Source organism: Arabidopsis lyrata, assembly GCF_000004255.2.
Source record: "Arabidopsis lyrata subsp. lyrata unplaced genomic scaffold ARALYscaffold_3, whole genome shotgun sequence".
Taxonomy (NCBI): Eukaryota; Viridiplantae; Streptophyta; class Magnoliopsida; order Brassicales; family Brassicaceae; genus Arabidopsis; species Arabidopsis lyrata.
The window spans coordinates 1,875,866-1,900,534 of record NW_003302553.1 but is presented as its reverse complement, the minus strand read 5'-3'; the positions used below and the strand labels follow the sequence as shown (position 1 = coordinate 1,900,534).

General features: G+C 30.8%; 4 protein-coding genes and 1 pseudogene across 5 annotated transcripts; 1 reads left to right on the top strand and 4 right to left on the bottom strand.

Annotated features, from left to right (window-relative positions):
- The first annotated feature begins 348 nt into the window (after positions 1-348).
- Positions 349-5,240, top strand: LOC9318467 (sugar transporter ERD6-like 11). The gene is given in 19 exon segments (XM_021032529.1): positions 349-648; positions 735-797; positions 1,873-1,962; positions 2,119-2,178; positions 2,279-2,344; positions 2,471-2,536; positions 2,683-2,758; positions 2,903-2,967; positions 3,073-3,165; positions 3,300-3,380; positions 3,487-3,571; positions 3,707-3,750; positions 3,854-3,916; positions 3,993-4,052; positions 4,173-4,183; positions 4,185-4,206; positions 4,310-4,369; positions 4,472-4,586; positions 4,969-5,240. Coding segments are annotated over 19 exon segments (1,380 nt in total). The 5' UTR covers positions 349-510; the 3' UTR covers positions 5,091-5,240.
- Positions 5,241-6,569: 1,329 nt separating this feature from the next.
- LOC9318466 lies at positions 6,570-9,146 on the bottom strand (annotated as a pseudogene).
- Positions 9,147-11,011: 1,865 nt separating this feature from the next.
- LOC9318464 (sugar transporter ERD6-like 9) lies at positions 11,012-15,194 on the bottom strand. Its single transcript, XM_002882351.2, has 17 exons — positions 15,060-15,194; positions 14,253-14,315; positions 14,025-14,114; positions 13,878-13,937; positions 13,733-13,798; positions 13,563-13,628; positions 13,409-13,484; positions 13,218-13,282; positions 13,021-13,113; positions 12,774-12,845; positions 12,591-12,675; positions 12,447-12,490; positions 12,284-12,346; positions 12,069-12,185; positions 11,726-11,785; positions 11,523-11,637; positions 11,012-11,199 (listed from the first exon to the last, which is right to left on the bottom strand). Exons 1-17 carry the CDS (start codon positions 15,192-15,194, stop codon positions 11,084-11,086), a joined length of 1,386 nt encoding a protein of 461 aa, XP_002882397.1. The 3' UTR covers positions 11,012-11,083.
- Positions 15,195-17,703: 2,509 nt separating this feature from the next.
- LOC9318463 (sugar transporter ERD6-like 8) lies at positions 17,704-21,265 on the bottom strand. Its single transcript, XM_021033162.1, has 18 exons — positions 21,118-21,265; positions 20,863-21,037; positions 20,690-20,752; positions 20,511-20,600; positions 20,268-20,327; positions 20,103-20,168; positions 19,918-19,983; positions 19,604-19,679; positions 19,414-19,478; positions 19,244-19,336; positions 19,082-19,162; positions 18,913-18,997; positions 18,708-18,817; positions 18,563-18,622; positions 18,401-18,454; positions 18,264-18,323; positions 18,038-18,152; positions 17,704-17,956 (listed from the first exon to the last, which is right to left on the bottom strand). Exons 2-18 carry the CDS (start codon positions 21,016-21,018, stop codon positions 17,844-17,846), a joined length of 1,413 nt encoding a protein of 470 aa, XP_020888821.1. The 5' UTR covers positions 21,019-21,037; positions 21,118-21,265; the 3' UTR covers positions 17,704-17,843.
- A 464-nt stretch (positions 21,266-21,729) lies between these two features.
- LOC9320559 lies at positions 21,730-23,656 on the bottom strand. Of its 2 annotated transcripts, XR_002333493.1 has the most exons (4): positions 22,744-23,656; positions 22,525-22,660; positions 21,984-22,179; positions 21,730-21,887 (listed from the first exon to the last, which is right to left on the bottom strand). XR_002333493.1 is itself a non-coding variant. In XM_021033163.1 (3 exons), the coding sequence occupies exons 1-3, from the start codon at positions 22,798-22,800 to the stop codon at positions 22,040-22,042; spliced, it is 333 nt and encodes a 110-aa protein (XP_020888822.1). In that variant the 5' UTR covers positions 22,801-23,655; the 3' UTR covers positions 21,735-22,039. The 2 variants fall into 2 exon arrangements, 1 of the variants encoding a protein (XP_020888822.1); XM_021033163.1 differs by having other exon boundaries at positions 21,735-22,179; positions 22,744-23,655.
- Positions 23,657-24,669: the final 1,013 nt, after the last annotated feature.

The following is a 24,669-nucleotide window of genomic DNA, read 5'->3' as shown; positions in this document are numbered from 1 at the left end:
CTTATGTTTGATTTTTGTCTATTTTATTTTCTAAATACATAATTTTATCTTCTTTTTTTTCTTGGACAAAATTACATAATACATAATTTTATCTAAATATTAAGTTTTCTCTTTACAAAAGAAAAAACTATTTGGAACAAAAAGAAAAGAAAGTACAACTGGTATTGAGGACAGATAATGAGCTATGTTCAGTTGGATGCATTCAAAGTTGGCATTATTATCTTAATACAAAGGGACAACAAAACTCGAAATTATTAAAAATGATAAAAATATTTAATTATAAAAAAAAAAATATATTCAAAATCATATTCTATAACAAGCCCACTTGTGCAAATCATGAAGAGCTTGAACCCCACAAGTAAACTCTCTCTTCTTTCTCTCTACCTCTTCTTTCTCTCTCTTCTCTCTGTTTATATCATCGATCAAGAAGATTTCTTGTTGTTATTTATTTTGTTCAAGAAGATTTCTTGGGAAAAAATATTAAGAGAGGTGAAGGATTAATCGTAAGAAATGGTGGTGGAGGAGAATAGAAGCATGGAGGAAGGACTTCTCCGGCATGAAAACGACAGAGATGATCGTCGTATCACTGCTTGTGTTATCCTCAGCACTTTTGTCGCTGTTTGTAGTGCCTTCAGCTATGGATGTGCCGTGAGTTTCTAAATTTCTCACTTTATAGTCTTAATCTCTTAATTTTTCGCATAATAATAATAATAATAATTTCTTGGATTTTGTAGGCTGGTTATACTTCAGGCGCTGAGACTGCTATCATGAAGGAGTTAAACCTTTCTATGGCACAAGTATGTAATTTGTTTTTTCTTAGCTTTTATCACTATAAATACCCAATTAATTAATCCCTAATTAATGATGCTTAAAATGCATAATTTACCTGTTAACTAAAACATCAGCTACCTGTAAATCTGCTTGTATGGATTACTAAACTATCAGACCTAACCTGGTCGGTTATGAAGAAAATCAAATTGATAATTATACGCAATTTCGTATAAAGACATCATTATTGATAAATTATAGTTTTCGCAACTGGGAATAATAGTAGTGAAGTCTTATTATATTTTTTAACGAATTTTTAGTTTTATTGTGGTCCAAAGTTATGAGTAGAGCAACTTTGCTGGGAAATTTATTGAGAGACACATGTACAAACGTTTAGAGAGAGATGCGTATGTGAATATTAGAGAGATACGTAAGTTAATATTGGAAAATGAATATTATTAAAATGCCATGTAAGCTGTTTTGTACATGGAGAGATCAGAGATGCATTCATAAAATGCATATGTGATTCCGACACCGTATCTCATATTTGAACATGAATAATAAAAAGTTATTAGTAATTTTGTCATTATTTTAGTTATCGAATATGACAAATTTCTCCAAATTTCATAAGTTAAACTAATCAAAAGTGTATACACGATCTCTTTTCTTTTTCTTTTTCTTTTTTTTGTTAATTGCTTGAATTAAAATTAAATGCGGCAAAAAGGCCTTAATGTGTTACAAAGCCCATTCTAGTAAGTTTACACGAATCCAAACTGAACCCAATTACACGATCTTACTTACCTTTTTTTTTTTTTTTTTTTTTTTTCGTCACGATCTTACTTACCTAACAAATAAAATTTGAACGAATTCATAATAATCAAATAGTACAAAATTGTGTACGAAGTACTTAGAAATGTTTTGGAAATTAGTTGTAAGATAAGAAGTTTTTTTGTCAAGATGTTTTACAAAAGCTTTTTAAATACTATTGTTGGAATTTTTGAAAAAGGTTGTTGTATTTCTGAAAAAAAAAAACATGTGTGATTACTGATTAGTAACTCATATGATATTTGTTCCCAAGAAATCTTTAAACTTTTTTTTAATCAGTTTTCAGCGTTTGGCTCCTTTTTGAATGTGGGAGGTGCGGTAGGGGCCTTGTTCAGCGGTCAATTGGCAGTCATCCTCGGCAGAAGACGAGTAATTACCATTTTACCCTATCTCTTAAATCATACTAGTAGTAATTATTACATCAAATTATGCACTTGTTTCTTTTTAATAATACTTTCCTTAAAAAATGATTTTCGTAGATTCTGATTGATATATCTTTTTTTTTTGGTTGATTAACGATTAAAGACGTTGTGGGCATGCGATTTTTTCTGCATTTTTGGCTGGCTCTCCATTGCTTTCGCGAAGGTGTAAATCCGATAAAAACCCATAATAATTTTTCAATAAAAATAAATTTGGTTGTGGAAGTATCTAATTTATAGATTTGAATAAATGTGGAAACAAAAAGAATGTCTTCTGGCTGGACTTGGGAAGAATTTCCTTGGGCATAGGAGTCGGCTTGATTAGCTACGTGGTAATTAAAAAAATATTTATACCAATTACATTTGGTAATCTCACATATATAAATATATGTATATATATATTATTGATTTATTTCACATTTCTTAAAACCAACATTTTAAAATAATATTCATACAAGGTCCCTGTCTATATTGCGGAAATCACTCCAAAACATGTTCGTGGCGCATTTACTGCTTCAAACCAGGTAAACTCTATTATACTCTTTTTTTTTTTTAATTATAATAAAGTTAGTCTAATCTTTTATTTTATATTCTATATTTCTAATAAGTTATTAAAGCTATTACCCCTTATATATTTTTATTAACAACCCACTATTTTTTGGTTTTGAAGCTTCTTCAAAACAGTGGAATTTCCCTCATTTATTTTTTTGGGACTGTAATTAATTGGCGGGTTCTGGCTGTTATAGGTAACGGAATATCTCGTTGCGAGGCATTTACATTCTTTTTAAAATAATACTGTAATATTAATATCAACATGTGATTTTTGTTTATTTCAATATTTTATAAAGACTTTACATATCATTTTTATTTAATTACATTTTCTGGTTCAGGTGCAATTCCATGCATCCTTCAAATGATCGGTATATTTTACATACCGGAATCTCCAAGATGGCTGGTTGGCATTTTCTTTTAATCATTTCGACTATGAAATTTGACATAAGTATGTAAAGGTTCTACTTCAGTCATTTGTAAATATTTTTTTTGTTGTTGTTTTTATCAGGCTAAAATCGGTTTAGGCAAAGATGTAGAAAGTTCTTTGCATCGACTTAGAGGGAAAGATGCTAATGTTTCAGGTGAAGCAGCTGAAATTCAGGTATATATATTTTTTTAAAAAATCATTAGCTATTATAGATTACTAGTATTCTTTCTTTCTTTCCTTTTTTGTTAAATTATTAGGATACTTTCTCTATATGTAACTGTAGTTATATGCGTGTTATACTTTTTCAGGTTATGACAAAAATGCTTGAAGAAGATTCAAAGTCTAGTTTCTCTGACATGTTTCAGAAGAAGTATAGACGAACTCTTGTGGTACGGTAACATATATAGGAACTAGGAAGGAATAGCGTGAAAAAGGCTAATTATTTACTTATGATATTACATTTGATGAAAGTAATGATTTGTTTTGAATTTACAGGTTGGAATTGGTTTAATGTTGATACAACAATTATCTGGAGCTAGCGGTATCACATATTATTCAAATGCCATATTCAGAAAAGCTGGTTAGGATATTCAAAGTCTTACTATTATTACTTATGAAATTATTTTGCTTTCATATAAATAATACTAGTAGTATAGATACACCACCAATATTTAATACTAATTAATATTATCTGCATTTTGCGTCTTTTAAACAGGCTTTTCAGAGAGACTTGGATCAATGATATTTGGTGTGTTCGTGGTGCGTACCTTAAACTAATTGATTTTCTTTGATGAAATTGAATTCCTTAAAGGCCAAAGCTCTTTCGATTATACCTTTTATGATTATTTTCTACTCTTTGTAGATCCCAAAAGCTTTGGTTAGTCTGATTCTTGTGGACAGATGGGGAAGACGACCACTCCTATTGGTTAGAAAAATACAGTTTACTCTTTATAGTAACAATCTATTAATTATTAACATTATCTTGATAAATATTATTCTAGGCTTCTGCTATTGGAATGTCCATCGGATCCTTACTTATTGGAGTTAGCTTCACGTTACAGGTTATTCTTTATATATTGGACTAATATGAGATAACTATCAACACGTATTTTATGATACTACAATCTTATTATCCTTATTATATGATTTTTAATTCTTTATGATTTTTGTTTCTGATACAGCAAATGAATGTGCTTCGTCTTCGTAAACATTCTGGTAAAATATTTTATTTTTTCCCAACAATTATTCATTTTTCCATGCATAATTTTTTTTATTGGTCTTAACTTGTAATAAGAAATCTTTAATTAAATTTGGTTAGGTCTACTTCGGATGTTTTGCATTCGGTATAGGAGGGCTACCTTGGGTCATTATGTCTGAGGTAAATAACATTTTTTAATTTATAAAAATCATATAGTTAAACATTTATGAAAGAAATAAAAATTGTTTATTGTGTGTGTTTGTGTTTCTTTTGTTGTTGCAGATCTTTCCGATAAATATAAAAGTTTCAGCAGGAACAATAGTAGCATTAACATCATGGACTAGTGGGTGGTTCGTGAGTTACGCTTTCAACTTTATGTTTGAATGGAGCGCACAAGGTCTTTATTTTCTCTATTATTTTTAATTAATTTTGATAGATATAGTTCCCAAATAAAAAATTTATAGTCACCTTAAGGAAAAAAATACAAACCAAACTTAAAGTTAATAATAGATAGATAGAGTAAAAAATACAACTAGAAAGACGTTTTAAAATCGTGTTCGAATTTTTGATATTTATATCAAACAGTTTTAGATGTGAAAAATGTGCATTCATAATTGGATTCATGTTTTGTTCAAATACTTTTGTTTTCTTGTTTAGATCGGATGATTTTATTTGAAATGATAAGTTTTTGTCTAGATTTTTAGTTAGGTATCCTGTATTGGTAATATATTTTCAACTTCAATTATGTCATTTACGTATTGTTAATAATAATTAAATAGGAACATTTTACATATTTGCGGCTGTCGGAGGAATGTCATTGATTTTTATTTGGATGGTCGTACCGGAAACCAAAGGACAGTCACTGGAAGAGTTGCAAGCTTCGCTTACCGGGACAACCTAAATTGTAAAATACACGTTATATTGTAATATATTAATTTTGTTTATTATAAATATATATTCATTATCTATTGGCAGTCGCATTGCAAATAATTGTGTATTTTATAATATTATTTGCATATTCTTGATAGTTATATACATTTTCTAGTTTCTTCTTTTGTGAATAAATGATTTATAATTTCTCTATTTCATATTAAGTATCGTTTTAAACTTAAAATTTTGTTTCAAAATAAGTATCGTTTTCTATTTTAAATGTAGATGTTTGAGAAAATTTCTAGTTTTATCTCTACTACATTAATGTATCGACTAATAAAATACACCAAAAAAAAATGTATTGACCAATAAAAATTCGTATTATATATTAATAAAGGATAAAACAGAAAATTTAATATTTTTTTTAATAAATGTGAAAAAAATTAAACACACTTATAATGAAACGGTAGGAAAACTATAATTTTTAAAATAACAACTGAAGATGTCTATTTCTTTTTTTTGAACAGGATATGTCTTTATAAATACACATTTACATTGCATAATATTCTCTCCGTTTTCTAATTTTAAATTAAATAATGTTTTCTAATTTCACAATATTACAAAAAATGGATTTAAGTTAAATTTTGGAAATCTCTTTTGAAAAAATACAAAGTTAATTGTCCATAACATATAATAAATTCCATGGTGAAAGATTCATTAAAAAGACTTTTTTTTTTTCGCAAAGAAATAAAACAAAACACGAAAATGTTTGATCAAATATATGCTTGAACAATCAAGCGAATTTTCAAAGGTTTTCCGTTTTTTCAGAGTAATGGACAAGTTTCGAAGTTAGACCGTAATATTTCATCTGTTTCAGTTTATTTGTAATTTAATCAAAAAATTGTTACAAAATAAATGTTATTTTTAATTTTTTATGCAAAAATTAAATGTATTTAATAGTTTTTGACTAATTATATTTTATAGCATATTTTTTTATTAGTTGTAATTAATGATATTTTTATATAAAAAAAAAAGTAAATTAAATGTGATTTTTGTGATTTTTTTATTTTTGAGTAAAAACCTTAAAGTAAAAATCAATTAAAACAGAGGGAATATTAAATTAAACGTATAGGAGACAACAAACAAAGACAGCACTTGAAACATTATACAAAAAATACGAATTTGGACAAGAAAAATATACTATAAAATACGAATTGCATTAAATGAAAGAATTAGTTGGACTATATTAGCCCTTCAATAAACGTGGCAGAAATATATAATTCACTGAACCTGGACGGCTGGACCCAAAATGAAAGGTATATCAAGACTAAAAGATTGGGAGCTGGCACAAAGAAACGTGCATGCTAAAACTTCTTCACCTACTAAATATCACATCAGTCATTGTATTATTTATTATCTGTTTTTAGGTTAGCAGATTTTGGCTAGGTTGGCTCGACGTTTTACGATATAATGAACCTAAATAGAACAGGTTTGGTTTGACAAAAAAAAATAAAACAACTTTCGGCATGATGATTGATGAACAACAACTTAATTTGTTACATGAAAAAAAATTGATTGTTGTATATACACACGTTTATAATGGATATTTGAGATCAACTCAAAGTATTAATGAGCACGTCGAAGTTGGATTTCTTCTAAAGTTAATCCTCGAGTCTCAGGCACCAAACACCATGCGAATACAATCGTTACTCCACTTATCATGGCGAATATAATAAAAGTGCCTACAATTCGAATTTACAAAAATAAATTAAGATATAGGCATCGTCATTGGAATCTTGAATTTCATCAATCATATATCAATTTAAGATCCAAAAATATATCTAAAGAGCTCGAGACTCGAATAGATAGCAGTTCCATTATATCAAATATCTGTTAGTTTTCCTTTTCATCTCTGTTGTTAAGTTATCTAGTTCCGTGAATTAGAGAAAAACAAAAAAAACTAAACAAAACCGAGCTAAATCATTAATAAGGTTCAATTTTTAATGCTTTTGGACTAGTTTTGACGTACCAGTTGGGCTCCAAAGAAGCATAAAATTGAATCAGTAGCTGACGATCCAACCAGTAAACCAATTCGTTATGCTTACTAAACTTCCAGCTACTACTTTCATGTTTATCGGAAATATCTACACAAAAAGTGTAAGGAAATGAACAATTTTGAATGTCACAAAAAAAAAAGTAAACGAAAAAGTAAACATATGTTCATATACCTCGGACATTATAATCCATGGTAGTCCTCCTAATCCAGCTGCGAACATCATATTGTATGTCTGTTTGGATTATAGATTTAATATCTTTGATCACATTTTGAAATTTCTACAAAATCTAGCTATATATTACTGAAAATTAACAAATAACATTTTAATAAGCATTATCAATGGTTGGTTCCGGTCTAAGAAATTATGGGCAAAAACCTAAAAACTTTCTTATTAACAAAAAAAAAAACGTAATAATTAATAATAATGACAACAATAGCATATGTGTAATTAAGACATTCTTGTTTTTAACATTCAATATAAGGATCGATGAATTGAATATAAACAACTTAAAATAGCATAATCTTACTTTTCTTCTATTTGAATAAAAACAACTTAAAATATTTCAGGTTGTTTTTATTCAAATAGAAGAAAACTATGATTTTTTTTTGAAAATAAATTGGATCTCACTTACCAACATTCCTATAAATGCCAAAGTGGGAGTAAAATTTACGATCCAAGGAACACCTTTCAGTCCAAATGCTAATGCAATAGAGATACAACCTAAACATATCCCAAATGCCGATACCTGCGTATTTGTACAAAAAATTTATATACTTTATAAACGTAATTAATCAATTAACACAATAAAATTATACTAGAGTAACAAATAAAAATATTATAACCATAAGAAGCGGTCTTCTTCCCCATCGTTCCACAAGTATCAGACCCAATATAGCTTTTGGTACCTATATATCATGATCAATCCCATTTCATAGATTATGGATCAAAGTGTAAATATTATGAATATTTTACATATACGTACCATGACAATAGACAACACCGTCATCCCAATCCGAGAAGGAAATCCTTAAGAGTTAAAAGTAACAATTAATTAAAAAAAAACATTTATATTTTCACGTAATAATCATTAAAAAGAAAATAATAATAAAGGTTTAAAAAACATTTATATTTTCACCTTGGCTAGTGCAATTGCAAGCCATCCACTTATGCAGAAAACCTCAGCGATCCACAAAGTCTAAGAAATATGTTAGAGCGAAAATATTATTAAAAAAGATTAAAGGTTTAAAGATTATGCCAAATGAATTTAATTAATAAAAAAAATTAACCATTTTACGGCCAACTAAGTCTGCAATCGTGGCGCTAAATATTGCGCCAATCATTCCTCCAAACGTTAATAGCGAACCAAATACAGAAAACTACAAAAAAAAAACATTTATAAAAATAAATTCCAATTATCATAATTATCGAAATAAATTTTTATTTGTTAAATCTTATCTGAAATAGTAATGAATGTATAGTTAAACAGGGACTTACTTGTGCGATAGAAAGATCAAGCTCTTCCATAATGGAAGCCATTGTACCAGCAGTGTGGCCTAACTGATTCTCATAAAAACAATTGAGATACATGCATGAATATCTAAATAAGTTGAACACAGTTAGAATATTCCAATGCAAAACCCAATTCTGATTTTCAAAAAAGGTAATTTGGAATCCTTCAAAACATCAAAAATAGATAAATAAGTTAACAAAATATGTTTACCAAAAAAAAAAAAAAAAGTTAACAAAATATTTTAAAAAAATAATAATAATAAGAAAACGTACGGCAACGCCGAAGGAGAAGTAGGCAGAGACAATGATGAAAGCGGTGAAGACAAGAAGTGGAGTTGTATTTGCACTCTCTTCCTTATTTACCAATAATAATCCTCTCTCAATGCTACTACTCTCTCCCTCCATTTTCTTCACTCAAATAAGCCTCAAAAATACTAGAATTGAACCGAGCTAAAGAAGAAGAAGAAGAGAAATAGATATACTCTGAGAAGTGAGAACTATGCCTTCTCTTTATATATAGATTCATGTCTCATATTAGTGCATCACAATTTTTATTTTATATTTCTCGAAGACAATAATGTATGTTATAAACAAAAAATAATGCTGATATGTTTCGGATATGTTATATATATATATATTATTTTATTTGAAATTTAGTATAATAGATATATCATCAAGAAAAAATCACACTGGGATGTATAAAATATAATTTTGTCATAGTTTTTATAATTAAACATGATTAATTAATAATGACAAATTGACAACTCAATCAATCATGCGTGGCTGTGCGTAATCTGAATCCGAATTTTCCCAGGGTATTGCGGATTACATGTTTCAGAGAGATCAAAATGCAGTACTGATCCAAGTTGATAATTAATTATATATATGAATTTACATGAAAATATTAAAACGCTGTTCATACCCGAAAAATTATAGACATTTTAAATATGGATCACACTTGTCCAAATACAAAATATGAGGGCCCTAATAACTTATCTAATACGGTAATACCTACTTAATGGACTACGACGAATTTTAATTCTGCTACGTAAACGTAATAATAATCAAGGAATAAAAAATCCCAAAAATAATAAAATATGGCCACGTACGTCACGCTGTTTCCTATTTTAACTTATTTCAGTCAAATATATATATCGACAGGCTGTCCAAAATATATATATATATATATTATATATCGACAGTTTAACGTTTTCTTATTGTGGTGTGTAATATGAAAACTATTATATATCAACAGAAACCGTGAAACACGCTCAATCGGTCAATCAAACTATTTTAAATTATAAGAACAATCTAAATTATATGGATCTGTTAATTAGGCTCACAACTGTATATTAACTTTATGAATTAATTAATGAACAAAAATCGAGAAACCAAATTTACGTACCGTGTGAGAACTGAGAACACTTCGTCTGGTTTTTTTTCTTGAACAACAAACTTTTATAGATGATAGAGAGAGTTTTAAGTCCTCACCAAAGGAGGTAGAAGTTAGAGACAAATTAAAAGAGCCATCTTGGCTAAAGCATCGGTTACACCATTGTGAGACCGAGGTACAAAGACAAAAGAGATAAAACTAAAGTTTTCACTTAGCAGGAAAATATCGTGGAGGATACTTCGAAGCTCCGTGGCACAACCTTTAGAGTTGATCAGCAAAATAAGGGATTGCGAGTCCGAATAGATCACCACCGGGTTAGTCATCAGTGTTTGCTGCCAACAATGACAAAGCACTACGCAAAGCTAAAGCCTCTGTGAAGTAGCACTCTGCAACAAATTCCGAGGAGACAAACCTCCTATGAGAGGAGAAGGAGCGAGAACGGGTACTATTGCTGCTATCTTGAATCACCCAGCCCATACCACAGAATCCAGAGGAGGCATTCCATGCGGCGTCAACGTAACGAGTGGTCGCATGCATCAGAGCGAGAAGGGAGTGGCCATGGCTGAAGAGGAGTGTTGTAACACCTCTGCTTAGAAGCGTCGTTTTTTACCTAGTTATGAGAGACCATGCCCACTTCTTGACTAAAGAACATTTTCTTTTTTTTTTCTTTTTGATGAACGACGACTAAAGAACATGTTCCATGCCATAATTCTATCAACGTACGAAATCCGAAAATCCAATGCTAAATTCATAAAATATGTATACAGCCTCACTTTTTAAAAAGAATTTCAGTTATGTTAATAAGGGTATAGGCATTTGGCTGTAAATTTTTATAACTTGCATAAAAAAAAAATTACCATGTATTATATAATTCTATTATTGCAGAAACAAGTTTTGCTATGAAGACAATAATAGCACAACTGTCGGCATGATGGGCAACATGATCTTACATAAAAGATTTAGTAATGAATGTAGACCATGCATAATCGATTCACATTGTTTGTATACTATATGAAATCCGATTATGATTGTTTTATAATAGATATATCAGATCAACTCAAAGTATTAATGAGCACGTCGAAGTTGGATTTCTTCTAAAGTTAAACCTCGAGTCTCAGGCACCAAACACCATGCGAAGACAATCGTTGCTCCACATATCGTAGCAAATATGATAAAAGTTCCTGCAATTCGAATTTCCAAAAATAAGATATATGCATTGTTATTGGAATCTTTGAATTCATAAATCATATATCATTGTAAGATCTCCAAAACTATATCTAAAGAACTCGAGACCGGGATCGGATAGATAGTTGCCAAAAATGTTCAAACTGAGAGAGGAGAACTATCTGATTTTTGTCTCTGTTGTTAAGTTATATAGTTACGTGAATATGTATATAAATACTGAATCTCTAAATTTGGTTGATTATAAGGGTATTAGAGAAAGAAAAAGAGAAGAAAACTAAATTAGGTACAATTTAATGCTTCTGGACTAGTTTTGACGTACCGGTTGGACTCCAAAGAAGCATAAAATTGAAACAGTAGCTGACGATCCAACCAGTAAACCAATTCGTTATGCTTACTAAACTTCCAGCTACTACTTTCATGTCCATCGGAAATATCTACACAAGGAAATGAACAATTTTGAATGTAACAAGAAAAAGAGACTTTGCTCAAACATGTAAAAAAGTAAGCATATGTGTTTTATACCTCAGACATTATAATCCATGGTAGCGCTCCTAATCCAGCCGCGAACATCATAACAAATGTCTGTTTGGATTATAGATTTATTCTATTTAATCACATTTTGAAATTTCTATAGAATCTAGCTATTGCTGAAAAATAACAATGATACCAAACTTATATTGTTTTTAATGATTATATAAGAGGATATCCAATAACTTGTGTTAGTTTAGTTATAAACTTTATATAATTCAGGTTGTTTCTTTTTTTGTTGTCAACAACAAGGTTGCTTTTATTCAAATAGAAAAAAGTGTATGATTTTTTATTTATTTTGAAGATATTATAAATTAATGAATTGGATCTCACTTACCAATATTCCTATAAATGCCAAAGTGGGAGTAACATTTACATTAATCCCAGGGACACCTTTCAATCCAAACGCTAATGCAAGAGAGATACAACCTAAACATAACCCAAATGCCGATGCCTGCAAATTTGTACATTAAAGTTTGTATACTTTATAAACGTAATTAATCAATTAACACAACAAAATTGTACTATAGTAACAAATAAAAATATTATAACCATAAGAAGCGGTCTTCTTCCCCATCGTTCCACAAGTATCAGACCCAATATAGCTTTTGGTACCTATATATCATGATCAATCCCATTTCATAATGGAATCGAAGAAATTTAGGAGTCAACAGTGGTAAATAACAAGGATCACATTATGAATATATATACGTACCACGACAATAGACAACACCGTCATCCCAATCCGAGAAGGAAATCCTTAAGAGTTTGAAAAAAAAAAAAAAAATTATATATACGTAATAGTCATTCAAAGAATAAAGTAATGATAAGCATATTAAATCCATTGATGAAACTTTACCGGCAAGATCAAACACGCTACCAACGTAATAACCTAATCCTGCACTTCCACTTAACTGTTGCAGAAGCATCAAACCTACACCGATCTTGATTTAATTAACCAAAAACAAAAATCAGTTCAGTTAATTAAATTACTTTTAAAATTTTCAAATTTCTGCTGATGAATGAAACCCCTTTTTCATACTGTAAGTTGATGAGAATATTTCCTTTTGAAAAGACTACGCATGCTGATATTCGCGGAAGCATCAACAGAAATCTGAAAAAAAAAATAGAATGAAGATAAGCAAGAATTTTTTTCAGAAAGAAAAATATTAAATTTAAAATTCTTTGTGTGAAAAAATGGAAGAAATAGTAATACAGTTTTCAAATTTGATCAAAATTAAACGAAATGTTAATATCTAATTTTGATTATGATTTATATGCATGTGTACCATGATTTCTCTAGTTTCCTTCACAATATCCGCTTCGTCTCCTCTTAATTTCTGAAGAACAACCTCACATTCTTCGTCACGACCTTCTTTTGCCTATAATAATTAGTCACGCTAAATGTGTATATATAAATTCTCTTATAAATTTTACAAAATAAACAACTTATTAGAAAATGTATAAGATGTTTCATATGACTAACCAACCATCTTGGAGACTCGGGGACGAAAAACAATCCAACAAGTTGTATCAAGCATGGAAGTATGCCTGAAGACATTAAAGTATCTTTGATGAAATAGTTTATGCAAGAATTAAATTTTATTATCAATAATAAATATGAAAAAATGAAATTTGTAGAGAAAAAAATAATAGTAGTATATGAGAAAGAATCACCGATTAAGGCTATGATTCTCCATGATATGAAATTTCCTAGGTAATACGCGGTTGCCACCCCACAATTTTGCAACAACTGTAAATAAGTAGACCTTCATCAATATATATCTATATATATATATATGATCATACACTAATTATAAATTTACATTACCTGATTACTAAATGTATAAGTGCCTCGCACAGTTTTGGGAGTTATTTCTGCAATATATACAGGAACCTACAAAAATATATATAAAAACTAGCTAGCGTTGTTAAAAAGCTTAGAGGTATCTAACAACAGCAAAAAATAATAGAAATTTTCTATCCAAAAAAAAAAATTACCACGTAACTAAGGAGACCAACTCCAATTCCTACAAAGAATCGTCCCAAGTCCAGCCAAATAATATTCTACGCAAAGATGAATTAATCGAGATTAGAGATCGAGTACGCTTATATAGAAACGATACTAAATGCGTAGTGAAGAAACCTTGGCTAGTGCAATTGCAAACCATCCACTTATGCAGAATACCTCAGAGATCCACAAAGTCTAAGAAATTTATTAGAGCGGAAACATTATTAAAAGAGGTTAGAGGTTTATATATGCCAATAGGATTTCAAATAAGAAATATCTAACCATTTTACAACCAAATGAATCTGCAATCGTGGCGCTAAATATTGCACCCAACATTCCTCCAAATGTCAACAACGAACCAAATACAGAAAACTGTGAAAAAAACAAATTCCAATTATCATAAATTATCGGAATTAGATTTTTATTTGCTATTTTTTTTTTGGTAAGGTAGATTTTTATTTGCTATAAGCTATCTGAAATATTAATGAACTTAGTTAAATAGAGACATACTTGTGTGATAGAAAGATCAAGATCTTCAATAATGGAGGCCATTGTACCAGCAGTATGCCCTAACTGATTATCATCAAAATAATTGAGATACATGCCTGAATATCTAAATAATTAAGTTGAACACAATTGGAATATTCTACGCCAAATCCAGTTCTGAATTTCGAAAAAGGTTAATTGAAATTCTTCAAAACATGAGGATAGTTACATAAATTTTATGCCTTCTATATATGAATTTCGGAAAAGGCTATCTGGAATACTTCAAAACATTAAAAAATAAATAAACAAAATATTAAGAAAAATCGTGGCTAGAAGTGGTATCTCTAGCCAATTAATTTTCCTATCCAGTTCGTAAAAATTTGATTTGGCTCCCTAAAGACTCGAAACTGAAACTCAAAACACAACCAATTTTTGATAAGTATACGTATAGCTTTAAAATTTACTTTAAAAGACTCTAAATCGAAAGACTGATCATGCACGGTGATTCGTTGATGGATCCCACGTTGTTAAATCCAATTTCTTTTGAAATCGTAAGGTTTGTCTATTAACATGCTAATGAACCTTTAAAACTAATGAGTAAACAAATTAAAAACACGCAAAGGAACACCAGTTTACTTTTTTCGTCAAATTTTTAACTTATATACTGTATTTTTACTTTTCAGAAATTCTTGCCATTAAGTAAATATTATTTTTTTTATATATATATATATATATATAATATATGATTCCCCAAGAAAAAAGAGAGGGAAAAAAAGTAATTTGGAATACTTCAAAACATCAAAAATAGATAAATAAGTTAAGAAAACTTACGGCAACGCCGAAAGAGAAGGAGGCAGAGACAATGATGAAAGTGGTGAAGACAAGAAGTGGAGTTGTATTTGCACTCTCTTCCTTATTTACCAATAATAATCCTTTCTCAATAATGCTCCTATTCTCTCCCTCCATTTTCTTCACTCAAATAAGCCTCAAAAATACTAGAATTGAACCGAGCTAAAGAACAAAAAAGAGAGAGAGAGAGATAGATATACTCCGAGAACTATGCTTTCTCTTTATATATAGATTCATTTAGATGGTTTGACCTCGTTTTTACTGTAAATTAAGACGAGGATAGTTACAGAAATGTTATGCCAACTATTTATCTATCTATGGTAGATTAGATTCGTGCTCATCATTGTTATTATTATTTCTATAATTTTATACAGACAATTTTACATACATGCAGGTTAGCTAGGTTTATCTCCCTGCACCATTTCTACAATTAGAAACTTATCAACCAACAAATGTGTAAAAATAAAAGGGAACCGAAGACGAGAGCATTATAAGTTGTTATTTTCACAATTAATAACACCTTTGAATATACATATTGTGAGTACAATGAGTCAATTATATACCAAAAGTGTGCTCTTAATCCAGTTTTATCAACAACGTTTGCCTTTAAGTTATTGTAAGTGTATAAGATATATATGTCTCGATTTGCCAACCATGCATAGCTTTTTATAGATACATGCTTGAAGTTGAAGTAAAATAATCATAATCCGAGAAACTCTTTAAATTTGCTCAGTAGTATTTCACCTTTTTAATGTATTTATGTATTTGTCAAAAGATGAAAACATTATACTAAAATCAACAGAAAGTGTAAATGACAGACCGAATGAATTAGATTGCTCAATCTGAATAAAGTTGAAGTAAAATAAATTATTAATTTATCCATTTGATCATTAGCATGACTACAGATTGCTTGAATTGTTAATTAGACGACTTAGGAATAAGGATGATTATTCGGAAATTATCATCTCCCGCGGAATTCAATAAACTTAACTTCATCGCCGCACGTCTTCCGATCCCATTAATTAGTGGTTCAACTCCTGTAGTGGTGTTCCAACTTCTAACGTCACATGCATGTTGATCAATTAGTTACACATTTAATCAAAACGAAAAAACAATACTGATATGTGTTGGATTTGGTATACTAATATATTTTTTTGGAAAATGTTGTACTAATATTACCAGAAACAAAAAAAATCACACTGCGGTTTGCTGTTATTTTTTTGTGATGACCTTTAGCCGCTCCTCGGTTATGATGTTTTTTTGTGATGGTTTTTATAACTAAACATGATTAATTAATTAATCAGTAATGACAACACAATCAATCATGTGGTGATGCGCAATCTGAATTCGATTATATATGAAAATATTAAAATAATTATTCAACGTTATTAACCCCGAAAAATTGTATACATTTTTATTGACAAGTGGATATGGATCACGTTTGTCCTGATACAGAAATTATGATGGCCCTAAATACCTACCTAACGTTATACTAATGGACTACGAAGAGATGACGTAAGCAAAATTCCAAGAATAAAACATATGGCCATGTATTTCTCGCGGTTTGATATGTCAATAACTCAATTCTTTAAAAAACCTTCACGTAGAGAGTACAGAGTACTGCGGATTACATGTTTTAGAGAGATTAAAAGGCAGTGGATCCAAATTTGTTGATATATATAAAAATATTACAATAACTATTCAACTTTCTTTTTTTTTTGTGATAAACGGTAGGAGCTCCAACTTTTGGTCCATATCTCCTCCATCATAATACATAGCACGTAATTATTCAACGTTCTTAACCCTAAAAATTATGATTTTTTATTGACAAGTGGATATGGATCACGCTTGTCCTAGTACAAAAGACCCTAATAATACCTATTTAATGTTAAAATGGACTAAGAGGAAATCAAGTATAAGAAGAATTTCAATAAAATAGTAAAATTTATGGCCATGTATTTCTCGCCGTTTGATTATGTCAATATATAACTCAATACTTTAAAGTCCTTCACGCGGTTTCCTACTTTTAACTTATTTAAGTTGATATTATATAAACAACTTAACGTTTTTTTTTTTTTAATTATGATGTGTAACGTGGAAACTATTTGTACTTTTGTAGTACCAATTGACCATAAAATAGTTACATAGCACGATGCATGGCCATTTTAAAATGTTTAGACTTAAAGCTCATAGTCAACGCGTATTTTGAGAATATAATTTTATTTTATTTTTTTTAGATTATTCCTCACAAAAAGAATAACGTGTTACGAATTAAGAAACAAAGCTTTATAAAATTATCTAACAAAGAAAAAGAATAAAAATTTGACTGTGTGAATATTCGTTGCAGTTTTTTTTGTGAATTGACTTATGATTTATTATATAAAGATGAGAATGCTTACTCGTTCAAAATCGAGGGACCAAATTTACATTGATCGAAGAAAAAGCGTTAAGTCGTTATAATTACTGTTGTAGCCTCAACTACTTTACCGTGTGAGAACAAATCCGTCTCGACTATTTGGCCCAATGTTTTGACCATTGGGTTCGAGAAAACCCATTTTAGGAGAGAACATGCCCACTTCTTGACTGAAGAACTTGTTCATGCCATAATTCTATTAACGAAATCTGAAAATTCAATGCTAAGTTCATAAAAAGAATTTCGGTTATATTGATAATGGTATGCATTTGCATGTAGATATTATAACTTATAATTAAGAAAAAAATTAACATGTATTATATAATTATAGAAAAAAAAAAAAAATTATAGAATTACATCATCATTGCTTGAATCTCTTCCAAGGTTCTGCCTTTAGTTTCAGGAACAAGTTTTGCTATGAAGATAATAGCCAATACACATACGCCACCATATACATAAAATGTACCTAAAAACAAATAAATGAGATCAATACTGATTGTTTACCTAGTTACTGTATATATATAAAATAACAAAAAAAATGTAATACCATGAGTGCTCCAAATCATGAGAAAGTTGAAAGTGAAGGAGACAAGCCATGAACTTAGCCAATTTACTACAGTGACAAGTCCTCCAGCAGTTCCTTTCATATTTATTGGAAATATCTGGAAAAAAAAAACAATTGGCAGCAGAAAAGTAATTTTTTTTAAGTTAGTGACAAGATTAAGAAGAAGAAAATCATGAAATATGAACATTTGATATTGTTTTGAAATTACCTCAGACATTATAACCCATGGGATTGCACCCATTCCAATAGAGAACGAACCAATGTAGACCTGTAAATTGAGTTTTTTGGTCAACCGAGGAAAAAACAAGACTAAACCAACCCAAATTTGGGTTTATAGATGTTTACCAAGACACCACTAACTGCCAGGGCCGGAATGATGTCAAGTGCTAAACCATGAGCCTGGTTAATTAACATCAAAACCAAAATCAAACCGGTTAAACTATACGTCCTACATTTTTCCTAATATTATACTCTGTAAATTATTTTGTTGATTTTCATATGATTGACCTTCAAAAGAAATGAATTTCCAATGAGCAAACATCCAATCAGCATCCCAACAGCTGAAGCCTGCAATGTATCGACATGGTCAGACCGAATAATCCAAACCGGTATTCTTCGGTTTATTGGAAAATGAAGAAAGAACCATATATACCATAAGAAGTGGCCTTCTACCAAGACGATCAATTAGCAATGTTGCACCGAGTGCTGTAAGAACAACTTGTTCGATCGAGTATAGAATGCTTCCAAGAGTTGGGGATGCCCCTGGTACACCAAAACCGGAACAAAAAACCGATGAATGGTCTAGAAATTGAGCATGTTAGATTTCAACATTTGCTAGATCATTTCCGAATTATAACCTGCCGATACGAATATTTGTTGTGCGTAGAAGATAACACCATTTATTCCAACGAATTGTTGGAAAAACATCAAACCAACTCCAACCTGATACAATACAAAAATAAGATTAGACCAAATCAAACCGGGAAACATAGTTATAATCGGTTAAATGAAATTAGAGATTCTTACAATCACAAATCGAATATTCTTTTTGTCAATAAGGTCCCACAGCGTGGCTTTTGGGAGGTGAGCAAGACTCGCTAAGTACTCCTATAAACAAGAATCCAAAAACAAAATGTCATGTCACGTACCAACCGGTTTTCTAATTCGATTCTCTGGTTTAGATTGTACCTGAATTTCCTCGGCTTCTCTTCTGATATTGGTGTGAGGACCCCTCAGCTTTTGCAACGCAATTTCAAAATCGTGGTGGCGGCCAACCATTTCCTTTAAATACCAAACGCGTATGAGTTGCGTCGGTTAGTTTCGATCTTAACCAAGCCGAAATTGAGTTTCGATCTTACCAGCCATCTGGGTGATTCAGGGATGAACCAAGTCCCAAAGAATAGAACCACGCACGGTGCAACTCCTGAAATTGGTTAATTAAATCTGGTTTTGTTATAACCAAAGTGAATACAATACCATCTCTTGCACAATTAATTACTAAACGAATACCAAATATTTCCGGCTAAGCTACCGCACAAACAATTTTACCGGTTAGTGCAAGAGTTCTCCAATTTACGACGGCGCCTATGAGGAACATAGAAGCTAATCCGATTACGATAAAGAGCTGCAAAATTAACAATATCAATTTATTTCAGAAAAGAAACAAAAAAAAAAAAAAACTGATTTTTTCAAAGATCTAAATAACTCTAAATACTATTTTGATTGTTTGATCACAAAATAAACCTAATTTGTTTAACAAGGTCAAATACTCAGAAAACACCAGCACATTTGCTAGCTCTTCTGATTCTATTGTAATAAGTACATTTTCTAATGCAGTAGTAAATAAAAGGACATATCATCACCTGGTTAAGCGTCGCTAAGGCGCCTCTCAATTTTCTTGGACTAATTTCAGCGATGAATACCGGTACCTACATAAAATCAGTGCCAAACGTGGATTTCTAAAAAGTTTCATACTAATACGGATTTATTTATAACACTATCCATGGCTTTTTATCCATAAGAGGAAAAGGCTATGAAAATGTCGTACCACAAAGGAAAGGGTGCCGCAACCAAAACCCGTCAGAAATCTTCCGAAATCCAAAGGTACGTCACCCTAATATTAAAAAAATTGACACTATTTAATTGCAGATTTTCAATTTTATTTGAAGTTTTTTAAGACAAATAATGAAGAAATTTAGCCAAAGGAAAAAACCTTGGCGAAGTAAATTATCAGCCAGCCGATGGCAGAGATCACTGAAGACAACCTCATGGCCTGTCTCAAAAACCATGTGAGCCAAAAAAGTATATTATATTTTGTAATATCATAACATGCATATAATCATATTAACATATCACAAAATGTGTAGTGCATTTGATTCTTGTGATTTTTTTTTTTTTTTTGAGGGTTTCTTGTGTGCATATTGAGATAAATTAAATTGGTTTAGGTAGGTTTTACCCCTTTCCGACCGATGAAATCAGAGATCTTCCCCGATGTAATGGCGCCGAGCACTGCTCCCACATTCAGTATCGATCCAAAAACTGAAAACTAGATTCCAAAAGAAAAAACAAAGGTTAAGCAAAATATATCATTAAACACCTATAAACGTAAAAGACTTAATTAATTTAAATATAAACCTGGGAATATGATAAATTAAGCTCTTCCATAATCCCAAACTGGGTCGGAGCAGAATATCCCACCTATTAAAGAAAACACAAATTTTCTCGTATCAACAAAAGATTAATTCTTAGTTTGTCATCTTCATTACTTTTCGTTATCGAAAGTGATAGATGTCGTAAAAGAATCTTACGCATGTTCCAAACTCGTAGGAACCGCAAACGGCAATGATTGTGCTTAGATAAACCATCCACGACGTTTCTTCTGAGACATCGGATCCATTCTCCGGCAGCAGCAACGGCCCGGCTTTGTCGTTCATTTTCTCCATGTCGTCTTTTGTTCTCGCCATTTTCTTCGTAGAATGCCCCCTTTTAATTCAACGAATACTTATCAATTTTCATGTGGATAATAGGATATATGAAAAGAAAACAAGATTTGGATAACTCACCGGAGGAAATGAGAAGGCACCGTGTCTTTAGATCTAAAAACTCTGATTTGTTCCAAATTTATTGATATATGTCTATATATATCTCTGTATAAATCAGCACATGTAGCTAGGCTGGCTTAGCTAAAAGCCTAAAACCCATGCAGGATGATTTTGAACGAATTAGACAATTTGAATTAATAGCAATTCCAATGGGAGAGCTCTCTCCAATTGTTTAATAGTATAAATTTTGGAGATTTTCTAGATGAGAACTTTTGTTTTTTTTTTAAAAAAAAATCATAGTCCAATAGTAGTATTTCAAGTGGAGTTTTTCGAAAAAAGATAATTAAAAATTATATAAAATTTTATAATTATTGCAATTCATAAAATATTAAACATACATGACATAAAAACATTTAAAAACAGATCTGCAAATAAAAATTGATTCTCGAATGCCTGATTAAAAAATTCATTAAATTATTTACCCATTGTATCGTCGAACATATTACGGGAAGAATATGCCATTTGGTGTGATATTTTGTTGTCTCAAAAAGAGAAGTAAAACAATTTAAAGAACAAGTTTTTTGTGGGAGATTGGATTGGAGATTGGTATTTTTGGTTAATCGTAAAAGAATGTTTAGTGTACGAATAAATTTTGTGGTTAAAGAACAAGACCAATTGTTTGCTTGAAATTTACATAGATACATATCTTCGTAAAACTGAATAATTGTTTCCGTCACTAGCTTGAATGGCTTCAAGGCATGAATCTCATTAAACATCCATGGAAATATCATCTATACAAATCCATTCAATTTTAGTTAAGCAATGTGAACCAATCATCCAAGCTATGAGAAATTAACCATACAATTAGAAATACGGGAAACCTGAACCTCTCCTGTGAAGAATACATGCTGACTTTCTTTGATTGCCTTCATTGCGTCGAATACTATTGATTCACTTTGAACAGATACTCGAAAACATCAAATTTTTGTGGGTCTCTTACAGCGTTTAAGAAGAACTGAAACTCTTCACAAGCTCTTTGAATCCATCCAATAAAAGCATCATAACTGCTTGATCGAGCAATGGCTGCACAATGCACAAATCAATGTTTTATGAGAAACCAGAATAACCTCTTCCAATAAGGAAAGATCATGTAATGAAAGCTTAATCATCTTCATATCTCACAACGCTTTGTTAAAATGGCCTCTCTAGCTATATCTATTCTTCCTCAAGTAGCAAACAAGAAACTTCACACTATAAGCTCATCTTTGAGAGGTAACATCCTGCGCTTATCCTAACCGCATTTGTATTGCTCGTGATTTTAAGGAAAATGTTGTAGACTAGGAGATAGCCATTGATTTCTTCTATACAAGATAGAAGTGAATATACAACCACATAACAAGAAGAAAAGGGAAGGCTAAGTTAATATACCTCCAGCTTCTCCATTGGCTGTTGGAGCAGAAACCAAAATGTTACGTGCACCTGGCTTGATAAAACCTTCTTCGAAACTGGTGTCAAAGAAAGCAAGCAAATTGTTATAGTATCCATCAACATTCAATAGACCAACCTGCAGAAACAATTTCAAACGAATCAACAGAGGTATTAGTAGCCTACTTCTTCTTTGACTGAGCCAAAGAAATGTTAAAATACCAGGGAGTGCAATGAAGGCATCAGCTTCTGTGCCGTTTCAGCCTTTCGCTTATGCATATCTGCAACAAATCTTACATCTCCCACAGTCTCACCAGATATCCCAAATTAAAGCAAAAATCAAGAACATAGTTTCCTGTCCTGATCTTAAGTCATACAAACGCAGGAAAGCTAATGAGCTTAGTGTGAACTTATCTGATTCCAATCCGCTTAAAACTTAAAACCATATCCAAGTAACAACAGTTAGTTCAGACATTTTATCAAACACTTTATACGCATTCTCAAAACTATTCTCCCCTTTCACAGACATGTCAATCAAAGAACAACCCACACAGACATCAGATTCAAAATGCCTAGTCTTCCTTAATCCCAATTCCAGAAACTCAACAAAAAGCTTAATCGCATCTGATTGTCTTCCGTTATTACCGAAACAAGCCATCATCGCACTCCAAGAAACAACACATCCTCAGCTTTCGCTAAATCTTCTCATAGTCTAAGGCTCGATCTCAAACTCGATTAATCGAGCGTGAACGAGTTTTCCGAGCCAAAAATCGCGTGCTTGGATACAAGATTTGAGGAGTGAAGAGAAAGTGACTGAGTCCATGGGACGAATCCCATCACGAGCCATGAGATCAAGAGCTGAAACCGCTCCACGAAGATCTCCGACATTGAGATGATGGAGAATCAAACGATCGGCGCTAAAGAGAGAGAGATAGTCGGCAAAAAAATAGTCCGCCAATAAACAACTGCCACGTAGACGTCTCTCTTGGTTTCACAAACCTCTTCATAGAGAACCGCCTCTTACCAATTTTTAGAGTTTTGATTTAATTTTAATCTCATTATTAAACCAGTGAACTCTTTTCTAAACCCAATAAAACCCCTTTTTGGAGATGTTCTAATGTATTCTATATATTATGAAAATCTCAATGTATTTTGGGTTCACCCCTTTTAATTTTAACCAATTATTATACCATATCATATAATAATTAATTAAAAATTAAACAAACAAATAAGATAAATTAAAAAAATAAATCATTAACAAAAAGATTAATTAACGGAATCGTCGTGATTACCAAAACATATTAACGGTGGAATCGATGTTTTACCCATCTGGGTTGCTCTTCTTTCATGATACATCAGTCACAAGAATCTATTAGCCTAATGAACCAAAAACTAAAAAAAAATATGACTCCTCCGATAATTTATTTTGATAATCACGATGACTCCTTTAATTAATTAATTTCTTTTGTTGATGATTTATTTTCTTAAACTATTTTATTTGTTTGTTCAATTTTTAATTTTATTTAAATATTATATGACATATCATAATAATTGGTTAAAACTAAAGGGGTGAATCCAAGAATGGTTCGATATGTATATGTATATATCTTATATGATTTTATTCGACTAATAGATTCTTATGACTGATGCATCATGAAAGAAGAGCAATCTTATTATATTTTTATGAGATAAACTATAGTTCGAGTAATCATGAACATCTTATGCTATAATTCGAACATATTATGTACAAGTTTGAATTATAGTCAACTTTATATAGACTTTCATAATCTGTTTAAAATATGACATGAGAATTATTGGAAAAAAAACCTAAATTTTCTTGTCATAAGCAAGTTTCTCCGCACAACCTCTTTCGTAGACTCTAACCCCTTCAGAAAGTTTGTGTATAAGGCCACCTACCAACGTTTGTAGCAAGGTATATTAGGTTATCACCAAATCTGGAAAACTCTTCTGATAAACTCTCTTTTAATTCAGCTAGACTATTTCTCAGTTCCTAAACACATATATGTATATTTCACATTCATTATTGAAACTAAAGTATAGAAACGAGATGCCATATAAATACTTTTAAAGTTCAAAGTTACACCTCTATGCAAGTCTTTTGTCTCTTGATTATCATCTGGGTATTGC

Coding starts and splice junctions, on each gene's coding strand:
- LOC9318464 (XM_002882351.2), bottom strand. CDS start 15,194: ATGGAGGGAGAGAATAGGAGCATTATTGAGAAAGGATTATTATTGGTA. Junction 12,676..12,773: donor AATATTCTCATCAACTTACA/GTATGAAAAAGG, acceptor AATTAAATCAAG/ATCGGTGTAGGTTTGATGCT. Junction 11,638..11,725: donor CATGGATTATAATGTCTGAG/GTATAAAACACA, acceptor TTCCTTGTGTAG/ATATTTCCGATGGACATGAA.
- LOC9318463 (XM_021033162.1), bottom strand. CDS start 21,018: ATGGCGAGAACAAAAGACGACATGGAGAAAATGAACGACAAAGCCGGG. Junction 20,169..20,267: donor TGATAATTTACTTCGCCAAG/GTTTTTTCCTTT, acceptor TTTTAATATTAG/GGTGACGTACCTTTGGATTT. Junction 19,163..19,243: donor GAGAAGCCGAGGAAATTCAG/GTACAATCTAAA, acceptor TCTTGTTTATAG/GAGTACTTAGCGAGTCTTGC.
- LOC9320559 (XM_021033163.1), bottom strand. CDS start 22,800: ATGCATAAGCGAAAGGCTGAAACGGCACAGAAGCTGATGCCTTCATTG. Junction 22,661..22,743: donor TGCCTTCATTGCACTCCCTG/GTATTTTAACAT, acceptor TTGTTTCTGCAG/GTTGGTCTATTGAATGTTGA. Junction 22,180..22,524: donor AGCCAATGGAGAAGCTGGAG/GTATATTAACTT, acceptor TGCATTGTGCAG/CCATTGCTCGATCAAGCAGT.